This window comes from Scleropages formosus, chromosome 14, assembly GCF_900964775.1.
Source record: "Scleropages formosus chromosome 14, fSclFor1.1, whole genome shotgun sequence".
Lineage (NCBI taxonomy): Eukaryota > Metazoa > Chordata > Actinopteri > Osteoglossiformes > Osteoglossidae > Scleropages > Scleropages formosus.
In genome coordinates this window covers 22372623-22388563 of record NC_041819.1, presented here as the reverse complement: position 1 = coordinate 22388563, position 15941 = coordinate 22372623, and the positions used below count along the sequence as shown (strand labels likewise).

Below are 15941 nucleotides of genomic sequence, written 5' to 3'. Positions count from 1 at the left end.
AAAGTGAGTCCTGCTTGCTGCAGATGTGCGGCGGTCAGTTTTGAGGTCTGTATTAAGACATGTCTGTAGAGAAAGGCAATACCGCCAACTAGCGGTCAGAGTGGAGTATGTCATGAGTCCGGGACGGGATAAGCGCGTCCGAAACTTTCTTTCCTTGAAACACTTTCAAAGTCTTTATTATTATTATTATTATTATTATTATTATTATTATTATTATTATTATTGCTGTTGTTGTTGTGCTAACGGATACACAGATCATCCTTTGAAATGTTTAGTTGTTCGTATTGTTATTTTCTTTATAATCTTAATTCTCAGAAGCCGTACAGTTTGTTTTAATGCCTACCGTTAAAAACAAAATAAAGCAAAAGCATACGAAAACATCTTTTTCAGAGGCTTCAACATTGCTGCGACTCCCGGGCTATATTCATTCAGAGGAAAAACAGAAGACAGCGTGACGGGCAGCAGAATAGCAACGCGGATTGATAATCATCAAAAAATAATAGAAGCAAGAGATGCAATGTGTTATGAAGTGAAAACTATACACGGAAAATTTAGAAAACCAAAAAATGGTTTAATGAAGCACTCGCTCCATGTCGGACAGCAAGCGCGAGGAAGCGGTTCGCAAGTTTAACGACTTAATTGTTAGATGTTAATTGAATCAGAGTCAATTTACAGGCAGACGCGAATTGCGCTGTTTATTTTACACACCAGCAGAGAGGAGATGATTGGACACGATGATTGGAGATGATTGGAGATGATTGCAGATCATAGAGATTTCCTTCCCGAATGAACGCAGCGTGAGGAGTGCGAGTGTGTCGGGTCTCTGTCCCTCCGGCTCGAGGACTATAAATTAAAATAGTGTGTGTGCTGTACATGTGTTTCTATCTGAAAATAGTCAATGAAATTAGCAGCTTGAAGATGTTTACCATTTTTCTAAAGGTAACCGCTCGATTAAAGGCCTACTAGGAATAGGTAAATTATTATTATTATTATTATTATTATTATTATTTCAAATGTTAATACAATTGTACGTTTGTAGTTACATTGTTAATTATGATAAAACACATTAAAGAACATTTTACAGCTTACCGGTAAATTACATTCTTTTCATATTTCTAATAAAAAAACAGCGACTATTTATTTGAAAATTTGAAAATTTTTGCATTTTCATCTAAAATTGTAATTCATACAGGAACCGAGAACAATGGTATCTCTTATTCTACTACTACTGCTATTACTAGTACTACTACTAATAATAATAATAAGAACCCCAGGGTTATTATTATTGCTATTAATATTATCATACATTTATTTAAAATAAGTGTTGATTATATTAAAATATATGTTTGCTTAAAAGAAGTTTTTTTGGCTCACCTTATTGACAAGTTTTCGACCTTGAATTAAGATGATATTAAATAAATCATATATTTTAATACTTGTAATTGTATGTACTCAAACACGTTTTGCAATTGTCGCACAGCTATGGAAGCTCAAGAGTAGTTCATGATTTTCTGTGTACTTTCAGTTCGACTAAGAGCTTCATTATTTAGGGAACTCAGACTGTTCACAAATAACTGACATACCGGGAATCGCATTCACACATGGAGCTTTTAATAATTACTTGTTGTTTACTACAGTGTTACTCCGATTCATTCGACACTCGGCAAAAGCGTCTGTGTTTTTTTGGGGGGGGGGGGGGGGAAGTAACTTTGAGGTGTCAGTTCCGACCAAGCCACGTGCTTCACGAACCCGAACCCGAACCCGAACCTCCCGGTGCAAACCCTCTGTTGCGCTCCGTGTGTGTGAGTGTGTTCGTTCGTGTTCGGCCGGGGATCCTTCCCACCGTGGGCACACCGGACATAGTCGCCGCTCGTCTTATGGCACCATCGCCGTGATGACCATGAAGAGAGGAGCAGCAGGTGGCGTAGTGGTTAGAACCGTCGGGGCAGTGGTTCGAATCCCGAACCCTTGATCAAGACACGGACCCTGAGACGATCCAGTAAAAGAGCCTGCTATAGAAAAGGCTAAAATAAGTGGACTGGTGTGCAGTGTACGCCACGCGGGAGAAGAAGAAGAAGAAGTGTCTGTTCGCCGTGCACAAAAATTGAATATACAAGGAGTCCCGAACGGCGCGGAGGCCCAATTAGAGCCGCTTATTTATCGCTCTAATGTCGCTTCGTTGCCGCGCGGAAACCTGCACGTGAGCACACACAGCTAATCGCTCACAACATAGTGTGACGAGTACTACTAATCTACTCCCCCCGCACACACACTCCGTCCTACGGTCTCACCGCGGATCCGGAGCGCGTGCTGCCCACACTGTGCGCGCGCAGCGTGCGTGTGAAGAGAGGGGCTGCGTTTCGCTTCGGCCCTTTCCCGCGGGCTCACCATCCTTTCCACCTCGGGGACAAGTGAGGGACGTGCTGATGGAGCAGCACGATAGTGCAGCCGGTAGCGCTATGTGCTGGCACGTGCGTTCAATCGCTGTTCAGTGTGCGCGCGCGCGCGCGCAGTTTCTATGTTCTCCCCGTGTTCATATGGGTTTCCTCCCACAGACCAGCCGAACTGGTCCCTGTACCCTGCCTCACGGCCCAGGGTGCCAGGGTAGGCTCTGGACCACCGTGACCCCGCCTTACAATATGTGGTTAAGGATAGCGAGTGAACCTCTGAGGATGAACACAGATGTAAATATTTGTTTAGTCATCGCAATGAAGCTTTTCTCCAAAGCAATTAAGTTATATACCATTAACAGTTCATTTTTACCGCACCAACTCAGGCAAGTACCTTGCTGAATCGTATAACAGCAGGATGTGACATTCAAACCTCCAGCCTCTGAGTAATGAGTGCGTGTCTAGCTGCCAATCCAGTAGGCAGCGAGAGGTGTGTATAGGAAGTGCTCACCGTACTGTGCTACAATACCATTTTAAACACCACTACGTTGCGCTACGAGCTGTAATTTCGGCCTTTGTTCAAAAACATCCAATTAAAGAAAGAGAGCAGCGCCAGGCTCCAGTCACCTTTTCGCCCGCTGTCCAAATTGGCTTTCGGTGAAAAACACACAGAGCCGAGTGGCACTTTCGCCGACATTTTATTATTTAACGTAGAGTGAACAGAACAGGAGAAATACCAAAGATTACACCATACAAGCCTGACCCTTCCGATGACCCCCCTCCCCCACATTTACACTTCACCACAAACGCGCACACACACACTCACGCACACACACGTACGCACGCACACACAACCACTCCCAATTCCACCACGTAGCTAGATATGCTTACCTGAACCAGCACTGCCTTTGAACAAGTATGGCTGTTTACTATTATTTTTTCCAGAAATGTTGGCCTACTACAGAGAGGGGAGAAAGGGGGGAATACTATTGTACTAGGGACGAGGTGCGCGCGTGTGAGCGAGTGGAAGAGTCGCAAGTCCCAAACATGGCACCCTTCTGTTCTTTTCCAATATGTTTATCGCACAAAGGACCTCACAGGTCACAGACTGCGTATGAGAACGAACAACAGAAGACGGGGCTTCCGCTGAAAGTATAGCTCTTCTTCTCCCGAGGAAGACACGCGCACACGCGCGCACACACACGCACGCGCGCGCGCACCATCTTCAAAGAGATACCTGCTCATGCAGTGGGGGGAGGATATTGCAGGCGCCGACTATTTTGTGTTAAAACATTGCGTTCGTTCGTTCACCTCTTCATTAAATCCATTTCAGCTATTTTTAAAACAAGAGATAAAAGGGACAGCACCACTTCATGTTTACAATCGAACCCGGTCATCTGGAACCTTAACGTGCCGTGTCGTCGGATCATCCAAATTACTAGTTTGTCTTTACAATGAAGAAACCACTTGTGTGCGTCTGCTTAGCTATTAAAACGCTGAGCTGTGTATACAGAGCAAAAAAACTGAACTGCCCAAAAACAAGGCTCAGCAAGAGCAGCGTAACCTCTTTACACCACAGTACATGAGAAAAGCCAACAGGCTGCGCCTCTCGAAACAAAGTACCGCGGTTACTGGTATCAAACAGTGTTGTGAACTCCTTGGCGGCACGCTACGGTTACAGATTACCAGGTGGGATTCGGTACATCAAGTAATGGTGACCAGAACCAAAGCTGCTAAGAGTTTTTCAATTTAACTCCTAGGAGCAAAATTCCTGTACAAAAACCAAAAACTTGGGCCGAGGTGAAGTGTTGGTGTTGAAGCCACAGGTTCGCCTGGAGTGGGGGGGGCGGGGGGCACACGTCCTTCTACCACCAGCTTCTCCATGCTTCCTCAAAGCGTCGTCACAGATCATTCGCCCTTCCCCCACCGCAAAACTACCTCTCGACGACAGCCGCCCCTGCCATGGGCCAAAGAAAGAGACACTTGTGCTCGCCTGGGATGCAGGAGTGGGCGGAGTCAAAAAAGAGGCCCAAGAGAACAGAGAAATGGAAAGAGCAAACGATGGTGACCGCCGACCTTGGCCATCTCGTGTCAGGAAGACCGCCGAGCGCAGTGCGCGCACATGAGCAGGAACGCAAAGCTGGGCGTTTTGAGGGGACACTTCAACATGAAGCTACCGAACAGCGGGACAGAGTGCGCATGTGCGCTCGGCGTCTGGTGGCCCCCCTCCCCCCCCGGCACCCCGCAGGCGTCACTCCGCCGCTTTCAGGGAGAAGGACAGCTTGGGTCTTGACTTCCCTTTGCCCAGGATTATTTTCTGCTCCTCCTTCTGCTGCCGCTGTCTCTCCTGCTCCAGCTTCATCCTCTCCTCGTGAATCTTTCTCTGCTCCTCGACAATTCGCAACTGCTCCTCGGCCTGGACACATCCCAAAGGGAAAAACACAGCAGACAGGGAAAACAATTACCACACAAACACTTCAGAAATCGTGAAATACACTCGAGTGCAAAAAAAAAAAAAAAAAAAAAATAGAACTCATTGTTATGTTTACTACATTTTTGACTAATCCAAACAGTTTCCCTGTCCAATAAATGGAGGAAGCAGACTGTACCCAAACAGGCAAAGACAAACATCTCAACGCTGAGAACGGCTCCAACCCTGGAACGGCACCAGGACGGCCCCCGCTCATCAATATGCACAACGGCGACACATGGCAACATGACGCTTTCGGCCATTGCGGGAACATGCTCTGTGAATATGCTCTTGTACCGTGTTTTTACCGCCGTACACTACCATGCAGCATTTTTACCTTCAATCCCATAGCAAAGCTGGAAGACGCAAGGAATAAACGCCCCTGAGCATTTAGAGACCTGTCACATGTCAAATATTAGCATTATTACCATGTTGTACTAGTTAGAGATGCCGCCTCGCTCAAAGGACATGGTCTTAAACTCCTCTCCTCCTGGGGCAGCTGATAGCATCATGCATAAAGCTGCTGCCTTCACATCTGAAAGTCGCAAGTTTGAATCCTTCCTACTGCTACAGTTCCCTTAAGCAAGGTACTTGCCCTAAATTGCTCTAGTAAAATTACTGTATAAATGGGTAAATAACTGTATAGATATGAATGAATGTGAATGAATAAATGTAAATGCTGTAGAACCCTTGACAACAGCAATTAAGCTGAACTGATATGGTACAAATTAGCCAGATGTATGAAAAGGTAAGTAAGGAGAAAGGTGTCTGCTGAATAAATGAAGAAATAATATTCGTAACAAAATAGTAATCATAAAGAGATGGCATGCAGGTAAAAGCACATTAGGACGTTTACCGTGTTACCTGAGGGATGGAGTGTTAAAGGGCCGCCGCTCAAAAACAGTAACTTGTTTCTTTTTGTAAATATTTAAATTGCAGCACATAATCCTGCTTAAGGAAGTAAATGTATGACTTCATGTTGGTTAAGCACCTAAACACATATATTAGACGTCAATCTTGTCTGGCTACACCCAGGAAGGTGAAAAATAATCCGTTATCGAGAAGGAGCATTTGCATTTTCCACAGAAACACCACTCCTACTGCTAACAAACACATTGTGACTGAAGGAAAGACAAGTAGCGTGTAACTGTCGACTGCATCCTCTTAGGCAGCGGACAGATCAAAAACACTGCAGACGTACCAGCTTGGCCTGAGCGTCTGCTATCTTACGGTTATTCTCCTCCAGGATTTTCTCCAGCTCCTCCCGTTTGGACTTTTCCTCCTCCTAGAGGGGGGACATGATGCCATGTTAGACCGTGCAGGACATTCTCAGTGGTCCACCTACAACATCTCTCTCCACCTTCAGCCACACACAAAACAGCAGGAACTACAACACACACGCGCACACACACAGAAAATCATTAAAAAGAACAGAAAACGCATTACACAAATCTTTTTCTGCTTTCTTTAAGGGTGACAAAAACCCTCCCAAAATATCCTAAATCACATCTATACCCTCCCTCTGATAGAACACAAATTTACATAAAATATACCACCAGGGATACATATGCATATAAAAACATTTAAACTGGACACTAGAGAAAAATAGATTAAGAACCCAATGCGCCTGACTTCTTAAGAACACTGATGTCATTATCATCATCATCATCATCATCATAAGCAGGAGAAAAGAAAAAAGATTGAATAGTTTTCGCTCACCGATGCACGTATACCTACGCAATTCCTTGCCTGTGTACCTACAACTCCTTTAAGCATCAGCATTAAAAGGGGGTGCATATTTACTGTCTCGTCCCGTGTCCTGCGGAGAGACAGAGAAGCGCTTCCACTCGTAGGATGGGGGCCTCCTCCTTACAACTAGCAGGTGCAGTACGAGTGAGCATGCCGCTTGGGTTGCACTCTCTTTTCTCTCCTTTCGTATGTCTCTTTAACAACGTCCAGTGCAGTACTGTGACAGTACGGTGGGGGGGAGTGGCTGGGTGGGGCATGACAAGGGCGGGGCAGGGGGGTGGCTGGGTGGTGGGGGGTAGAGCAGTCATCTGAGGACTGCGGAGCTCGACGACGTTACAGGAATCCAAGACAGAATAACGCTACAAAAACGTACATCAGTCCTAAAGCAAACATTTCATTAGGAAATACAAGTACATGTGAACTGGTTAGTTAGAACAAAAAAAGTACAATAAAAATACGTTAACACACAAGGTCATTAAGAAAGTCTTTCGTGTGAAACAGGAAACTGGGAGTAGAGGATCAAAGCTGCCCTGTCGTGCGAGAGTCGGATTTGACAAATTTTCCAGAAGTTTCCCCACATCTGTGCTGGTGGAATTTCACATTAATATTAAAAGATGTAGACTTTCACAAAAAGAGCAAGACGAGCGATTGGCGCAACCAGGCCGATGTGCAATTGGAGTGGCAAGACACTGGGCCACTTTGGGATCCGAAGGCTGGTGGGGGTCTACAGTCGCCACATATGTGTTAAGTTTACAAAGGACACTCTCCCATTCCCATAATCTGCTTCTACATGTAGTAGAGAAGAGAGATCTAAGTGGTTCGTGGGTAGGTGAGGGAACATGAGTATTGCTGAAAAACATAAGTGGTAATTTTGCAACCAACAAAAAAAAAAAAAAAAAAAAAAAAAAATGAAGCACTGAGGATGGAAAGAAAAAAAGCTGTTTTCCAGACACAAAGTAATGCAGAGTGATGTTTCATCCTCTACGAGAGAAGCAGCTTCCAGTGTTCCTTAACACTGATAATGACAAGGGGAGGGGAAAGTATATTCTAAACTAACATCACGCACATTACAGGAAGAATATTCAGGAGTCAGAGTGTGATCTAAAGTCATACAGACATGCTGCGTGAACCCTGTTCTAAACCCACGAGGGCCATCAGTCACAGGCACATGGAAATGGTAACAAGACACTAGACTGAGTGCAGGAGAGTCGGGGAACTGATCCCCCATTGCTCCCAGCTGCCTGAGGACGGACAGTTGCTGCAGTAGGAAAAGGGAAGCATTTTAATGGCCACCTGAACCATAGAGCGAACACAGGCTGTGGCGACTGCACACTGAGCCCAAAGAGGGAAAAATGTGGGTACAGAACAACACTATTGCATTGATCAGGAGGGAATATTGATTAAAGTTTCAACAGGGGCGGATGGGGGAACTGACACGTGTCAATCATATTTCCGTGGCAAAAGTTTCCTTTGGAATCTCTCTCCCCACAGGGCCTTAAATGCAGGGCACTATAAACAAAAAGGACTGCAGAAAAAAATAACTGAAATAAAATAATCAAGCTGCTGCTAAATGGTTTCTTTCAGGTTTGACTGGGGTGTAGGCGCACACACTGCTGCGCCCCTTCATTCCTCTAGACCTGCTCCCCAGACACATAAGCCACTCCTTCCCGCAAGTTTTGCCATGGAGCTTCCTGTGTAGGGGCAGAGCCTGCGTTCCCAACGACTGAGCGTTACCTCTCTGGCCTTCTGGGCAGCTAGTTCAGCCTGCCGCTGGCGCTCGAGCTCCTCCAGCAGCTGTCGCTCCATGATTCGTTTGGCCTCCTCGACACGCCGCAGCACCTCACGCTCAATCTCGTCCCGTCGTTTCTCAAGCTCCTCCTCGACACGCTTGGCCACCAGCTCCTCCACACGGCGTGCCGTCTCTTCCTCGATCAGCTTCTCCTCGATCTCCTGCTGGCGGCTGTTGGTACAGGAAAGCCAGGTGGGAGAGGACAGGGGGTGAAGGAGACGCATGGATCACGCAGAGGACACAGCTGTTACCACGATTTGTGCAATTCCACTAATTAAGACCAAAAATTAAATAAAGACCTGATCAACCCAGAGGTGATTACAATCCTCATTAACCATAAACCAAGTTTAGATAGACGAATCAGCTTTGGGGAATAAAAGAGGTCCGACAGGGACTGATATTTCTGCAGCCGCTTTACTTACACTAGCTATAAAAATCCTCCATGCTTCAGGGAAAGAACCCAAAAACAAACAAAAAAAACCACACACACAAAAGTGTTTATTATAAGATCATTGACCAGAACAATTCTGTAACCACGGGCTCGAAGCGTGCTTCTGGGGCTGCGTTGAGGGAAAGGGACTTATCCGACACTGTTCAGGGAAAGGGTTTGTTGCCAAGCATGGGGGCTAAACATGTGGTCTGGGTCTCTGTACCCCAGGCAAAGAAACACAGCCTGTTTAACTATCCTCATCCTCACCACCACACTTTACATAGCACCGAACCCTGGAGAGCCATCATGCTGCAGTCGTTACATTCAGTATCCATCTATCACTCCATTTACCACAATTCTGAGATAATACAGGTTTTATGGAATCTCCTGTGCTTGGGGTGTACTTCTTCCCAAGGCATATTTTAACGTGTAGCTACAAAAGAAGTTAAAGCAGGGCTCTGGGGACGAATGGTTCAAGATTAAGATGCACAATCCCTCCTCCAATTCCTCAATTCCTCCCCCAAACCTAATCCAGAAGACAGCGCATTGGGAAACATGAGCAGGACATTATGCCTGACTGCACTGGAGGATGTGTACAAAAGGCTTAGGGTTGCTGGGCAGGGGAGAGAAGGACAGAAAAACAAAAACAACCACCACACAATGGCAGGGTAGTGCGTTTAGCCTTAAACGGATTAGTCTGCACCTGCAAACAGGAAGCAGCAGAGGCACTCCGCATTGCTCTGGGCACAAACAAACCCGGGCCACGGCATGCACAGTGATCTGACGGGGCACCAGCCAAAAAGGTTAACCACGTAAACTGGCAACAAAGCCCGGGGGTAAGAGGTGCACACCAGCTGTCTTTTTACCTCCCAGCACTGGAAAGCTGCCGAAAAAAAAAGGCCGCATTTTCAATGTGACGGTTACTAGGGAGGCCAAGAGAGGTCAAGTCCTAGAAAAACTACCGATGGTTGCATCTCTGTGGACATAATCCATATTTATTATATTTATGCATTTAGCTGACACTTTTCACAGTGATTTACAATGCTATATTTGCATACTAAGCTATGTACAATTATTTACCCATTTATTCTACAGGGTCATTTTTACTATATCAACTCAGTTGATATAGTAATCAACTGAGATCAAGGGAACTGCACTGGGAACGGGACTCTGACTGGGGGAGTGGAATGGGACAACTCAGCACTACACTCTGAGGCTACAGGCAGCATAAACTGGGTTTAAGGTTTCGCTCTCCGGGCATCTGAGAAGACGGAAGAGAAACGACTGGTGTCGTTGAGTATCAGCGGACATGAACTGGATTTCTGGAGCCCTAAAGTGAGATTTGAGAAGCGATGGCTAAGTAGGGGCTGGTTTAATGTCCGATCGCGAGTCCTCGGAAGACAGTTAACCTTAAGACATCATTGCTCAGCTCTGCTGTAGTTCATTAGCCTGTTTACACGCATTCATCTTCACAAACTAATAAGTGAGCTACAGAAGACCATCTTTTACTAGAACCAAAGATATGGGTGCTGAAAGGAGAACAGGGATGCAATGAACCAAAGAAAGTTTCCGTACGTGCGAGCATGAACGAGAAAACGTGGGCAAAAATGCACAAGCATCCCCATACATATGACACACAGGAACCAGGGTGAACACACACACCCAAACCATGAATATAGTGTTAAAACTATGAGACATTTCTTTGCATATCCCTTCTCCAGCTCTCTGCATCACCGTGTGAGAAGAGCGCTTAAAAATAATTTGAACTAAACTGAATATTCAATCTCAACTGGACCAGCATCGTACCTCGACTCACAACATATGCTTCCAAGACAGGCTCTGGACTACCAAGACCCTGAACTGGATGAGAGCTTATGGACTGTGGCTGGATGGATCCCATCTCAGGATGTTTCCAAACACCCACGGACAAGACCATGGAAGACACCTCAATATCCTCCAGGGCTGGGTGTGAAGTCTGCACCCATCAGACAGCTGAGCCTTGGCAGCATTTCATCCTCAACGACACCCGCATTTATTATTGCAGTTTGACTTAGGTAATGTCTAAAATTGGCGGTAAGGGCAGGAGAAACGCTTTGAAGGTATCAAGGACCAGGGAAAAACATCAACAAAAGCTTGTGTGTAGAAGTGCCCCCAGCGAAATAGAAACGACAGCTGTGGGAACCTATTCTCTCCACACAAGAGAAGTGCGAGGTGGAGGAACATCTCAATGCACACCCCACCCCCAAACCCGGGGGGGATTGTCGGTGGCCTGGTGGTTAACAAACTAGTTCCTCTGCTCACACAGAAGCAGGTCCACTTAAATAGGAACCACCAGGGTCAATCAGAAGGTCGCATCACCATAATTTAAATGCGTTTTCGGGGGGCATCAATGGAGGAGGACATAATGACATGGTCAACCTGCCCACACAGGGACGTTGGCTTTCATACAGAACAGAGGAAGTGGGGGCCCAGCTCCCTCACACCTAGACGGGTCTCATGCCATGCAGATGGGCACCTGATCTGATCGTGTTTCTCTTGGTCCCACGGTCATAATGTGGTCGGTCATGGGAAGCCCTCCCCCACACTGACTAGACTAATAGTAATGATGGTGGTGATGATCATGAAGCAGCAGAGCCGCGCGGTCGCTTACATCTTCCTCTGCCTCTCCATCTCCGCCTTCTTCTCCTCCTCCTCCTTCTTCTGCTTCTCGTCCAGCGCGCTCCTCTTGCTCAGCGTGCGGCCGAAAATGTCGATGCGCTCGGGCGGGGAGGACACGCGCTCGCGCTCGCGCTCCCGGCGGGACGACGCGTTCGTGGAGCGCGAGCGGGAGCGCGACTCGCGCCGCCGGCTGCGCTTCGCCTCGCGGGACTTGGAGCGCTTCTTGGGCCTCTCCTTGTCCCGGGAGCGCGAGCGGCTGCGCTTCTTGCCGTGCTTGTTGCTCTTGGAGTGTTTGGAGCGAGACGAGCTGCGGCTGCGCGACCGACCCATGACCACTCTGGAACCGGCCTCTCAAACGCCGGATTCCGAAGCGGAGTCTGCCCAGTAAAAGCGCCCTCTGGCTGCCTGGGTTTTACTTAACGTACACCCCTTAAAAAGTGCCCAGTGGGTCCTCAGATACTCCCACAAACGAGACTGTTTTTGCGATCCGTTCACTAACTTTACCAAACCAAGATGGCAACCTGCTCCTTTCTCCCAGCATGCCTTGCGTTCGAGATGTTCCGGCAGGTTTCGGGTCGCCGTGGAAACGAGGAAGTAACGCTAACCATATTCTCCATCCAACATGGCGACCGATCCGTTTCTCCCAGCATGCTTTGCGTTCCATGGAAAAGACAAAGTAGTGAATACTCTTTCGGGTCAAGTTTCGCAAAAATATTTTGCACGTGAAGCAAACATTATCAAAATGGTAAATAATACGTTAGATGAAATAAAGTGGAAAGAAGTAGAAATTAATTGAATGCCAGAGGTGTCGTTAGTGGCATGAAAGATAAAGACGGGAAAGGAATGTGCAACATGCAGTATCTCTTCATGTTGTGTCTTCCTTCTTGTAGTACATCATCTGACAAAGAGGTTATTAAGGTCATGTGTATGAGGGGCCAAATATGTCCATAAGTTATGGCCCATGGATAAACCCCAAGGCGCAGGGTTAGATTCCGGTCATTGTTAATATATTATTTGATATTCAACACCTTGGATGTGGTGAACTTGTGAAGGCGGTAGCCTACAGTATTTGAGTGTACGCAAGTTAAAGACTGAAGGCTGGAGTAGTAAAGGCTATGGACATACACACCCTGCGTGGTTCAAGACCCCATCCCCACTTCTGCAGCATGACCCTTACGCTCACTGGGTCTATGTCAAAGTGCGCAGCTATAAAAATGGTGTAAAAAAGTAGCAAACTATCCAAAAAAACAATAGTAATAATGATTATAAAGGATAAAGGACCCATAACATGTTGAAGACTTGGTCATCTCAGGAACAACATCTGCACAGGGCCAAAGAGATTGTTTTAGAAATCTACATAAATAGATCAAGCAGTGCAAAGTCATTTTGAGGAAAAACACAGCTAACACATAAGGAATGATAATGTTATTGATGTTATCCTTTATTTAAAAACACCTATTAAATGGTGCCTTGGGCATGCATGCTTTTTGTTTCGGCAATAACCCCATACAAAATATACGGTCAAAAGTATCGTCATTGTACTATTTTTACTCCATTTCAAGCATTGAACCAAACCTAAAAAGGTTGCCTTTTTAATGGCATAGACAAATACAATGCTGTATAAATGGTGTATATAATTAAATATTCCAAATTTGTCAATTTTAATCTAAACTTTTCGCATTGAAATGCACAATTTGCTATTGAAAAAAATGTCACAGCAAAGAAAAACATTTGTACAAAAATACACTAGTTATTTTAAAGCATGAATGGGTTGCGCCGCAAATAGTTATTTTATTTATTCATGTTTTTGTGTGGTTTTTTTTTTTTCGCTTCAGACGAACGCTACTGCTCTTTGTCAATCAGAGACTCAGAGGCAAACAATGGTGAATTTAAAGCAAAAAAAGTGACAGAATTACATCATACACAGATGGAAATTAATACCATTTTACACAAAACCATTGTCAACATCATGTCATTTTTCAAGCACTGCTCTAAAAATACTGAGGGCTCCTAAATGACCATTTCTATTTTTAAACAGAAAATATATATGGGCTTCAGGCAGAAGTGGCTACAGAAAAAAAAGTCCACCAAGTCCTCTGGAGGACTGCTTTTCAAACCTTTTTTTATAAATTCAACACAAGCAATTTCTATTTTTATAATAAAAAGAAGAGATGTTGTCTATTATCCGTCAAGATCAATCAAAATTTGCTGCCTAAAATCTATCTCTGAACATTTCCCCCACAAGTGCCACAGTTTCCTGCGATAAAGTGCACACGTCTTTACAGATTACAAAAAACATTTAAAAATGAATATGCATACAATGACCCCGTGCAGCACTATTGCAGGAGACTGAGCTGTATGTCCCCAGTAAAGGGGCTTCGAGGAGGGATACACACTGAAGGCCTGCACCTTTACTTTCCTTTCTCTGTCCCATCCTCTTCCCCCATCAACCTTCTCCTTCTCCATTCACTGCCTCACCATCTATTTCCTCCACTCGGGCTTCTAAAAGATTCATGAAGGACCTTCGCAGCACTGCTCGTTAAGGTGTGACAGCACTGAGGAGCGCTTAAACTCCTTTTGATGAATAATGGAGAGTGTTACATAAAGAAGGAGTATCACTAACACGACAGCTAGTGGCACAAGGGTTTTTCGTGCTTATGGCGAAAGCGACGTATTAACATATATAACTTGGAAAAGTTTTCTTCACTATGCATATATATGTATATATTATATATATATATATACACATAAATATATATGTAGTCTTTATATATTTTATGTGCATGATAAATTGCATGCTATAAAGCTAATAGTTTGTGAAAGCTTACATCTTTCAGTGGCTTTATGAGATGTTATTTCTTCATTTCACTAAAAAAGTTAGGCAAAGCTCCATGTTTATGGGTACAACAGCGGGATTCCTCTGGGATCCATTTGTGGTCATTTTAGATGATGGGGGAAATGGGAAAAGTCATAGAATACTTTTGAAGAACCATATGTATAATGGGGGGTGATGGCCCCTTTCCCTCGTGTTCACTCAACCCTGTAGTGTCCTCCCCAGTGTTTATGTAACACACTAAACAAGAGTTAATTTGTCTGAATTTGTCAACCAGTTGCTACTGATACCTGAAAAATAACACTGAAGCGAAATATACAGTAAGGATTAAACATTAGAACCATGTCATGCATACATACCATAGCAAATCCATATTCAACAGCCTACTGGAATGTAATGCAGTACCGCAGATTGTGATGTCATGCGTTTCAAGTGCTTTCCCTTGCAACTCTATCTGGACAAAGGATTAGTGAAAAAGGAATGAATATTACAAGCTTTTTTTTCCTTGTAACTTTTCTGAAGTCTTAATCCATTCAGGTAATTCCTTTTTCTAAAATTATGACACACATAAATATGGGAATAATCACCGTGCACGTTTCCCCCCATAGTTCCAATCTTGTCAGAAGTCTGCGTGGTTTCACCTCGTGATGGAGTTTCTTTGTAGTGGGTGGGGCTTATTGGTAAAATACCTTCTATGTTCTTTCTTTATTCAGCTATTCTTTTACATCAGACTACTTATATCTGAAGATCAGTCTTTAAAGTGATAAAACTCTTGTACTTTACACTTTACAGGAAATAGCACATTTTATTTGAAAAATACATGCACAAAAATTCAAAGTCCTAAGGATGGCAGGAAACTTTTTTTTTTTTTAAATATGATAAAGTCATAAGACATTTAAGAAGGAAGCCTGTAAAATGTAAGAGGCTTGTGAGTGAATGGACCACAATGTCGATGAATCACATCCTTTAGAGGGCATGAGGAGATTCCACGCTTTCTAGGAAGAATGCTGCCAACTTAATGAAAGTATATCTTCTTCAGGTGCATGGCCAAAGCCTGCTTGTCCATGGTTGGGTTTGAGGGCTTTGCACTCTGCCCCTGGTGTTCTTTGGTGGAAAGCGGTTAACAAACACAGGATCTCCTTTCAAAGGGCCGTGCATTGTTACATTGTCATGTTGATTTCTCAGGGGTCGCTGCTGAAAGGGACATTGAGGGAGAAACCTGAAAGAAAGTTCTTTTTTTTTTAGAGGGGAGGAGGCAAGAGGTTCTGGGGGAGCTGTTGGGGGTCACTGGTCACCAGTGGAAGTGACTCCACCAGCTCTCTCTGGAGTTTATTTTAAAGGCTCTTTCTTCTTGGGTTGTAGTGAAGAGGCTACACATGATTGGCCATGGTAGAATAGCCCAAATGCCCCCTGAGGGTTTGGAGTCCCCTTTCAAGACCTTGAGCTAAATGTTAGTGCTTGAGATCATCAGGGCCGTGACTCAAACTATGGACAAAAGGGCCTAGGTTGCACAAGTTGGTGAGGTTTTATAAAAGGCAAACCAACATTTCGCTATATTTTGAGTGCAACAAATTGCTATTATGACATTATGGACAGCTGGTAGCATAGTGATTAGCATGACT

The 15941-nt window shown here is 44.8% G+C and overlaps 1 protein-coding gene across 1 annotated transcript; it reads right to left on the bottom strand.

The window, feature by feature from the left end:
• Positions 1-3887: 3887 nt before the first annotated feature.
• Positions 3888-12035, bottom strand: arglu1a (arginine and glutamate rich 1a). Its single transcript, XM_029258067.1, has 4 exons — positions 11479-12035; positions 8344-8569; positions 6062-6145; positions 3888-4806 (listed from the first exon to the last, which is right to left on the bottom strand). The coding sequence occupies exons 1-4, from the start codon at positions 11814-11816 to the stop codon at positions 4642-4644; spliced, it is 813 nt and encodes a 270-aa protein (XP_029113900.1). The 5' UTR covers positions 11817-12035; the 3' UTR covers positions 3888-4641.
• Positions 12036-15941: the final 3906 nt, after the last annotated feature.

Bases quoted from the DNA above. Each gene is read 5' to 3' on its own strand.
- arglu1a (XM_029258067.1), bottom strand. From the start codon at position 11,816: ATGGGTCGGTCGCGCAGCCGCAGCTCGTCTCGCTCCAAACACTCCAAG. The intron at 8,570-11,478 runs GTAAGCGACCGC...CTGTACCAACAG, and splicing joins ATGGAGAGGCAGAGGAAGAT to CCGCCAGCAGGAGATCGAGG. The intron at 4,807-6,061 runs GTACGTCTGCAG...GGATGTGTCCAG, and splicing joins CAGACGCTCAGGCCAAGCTG to GCCGAGGAGCAGTTGCGAAT.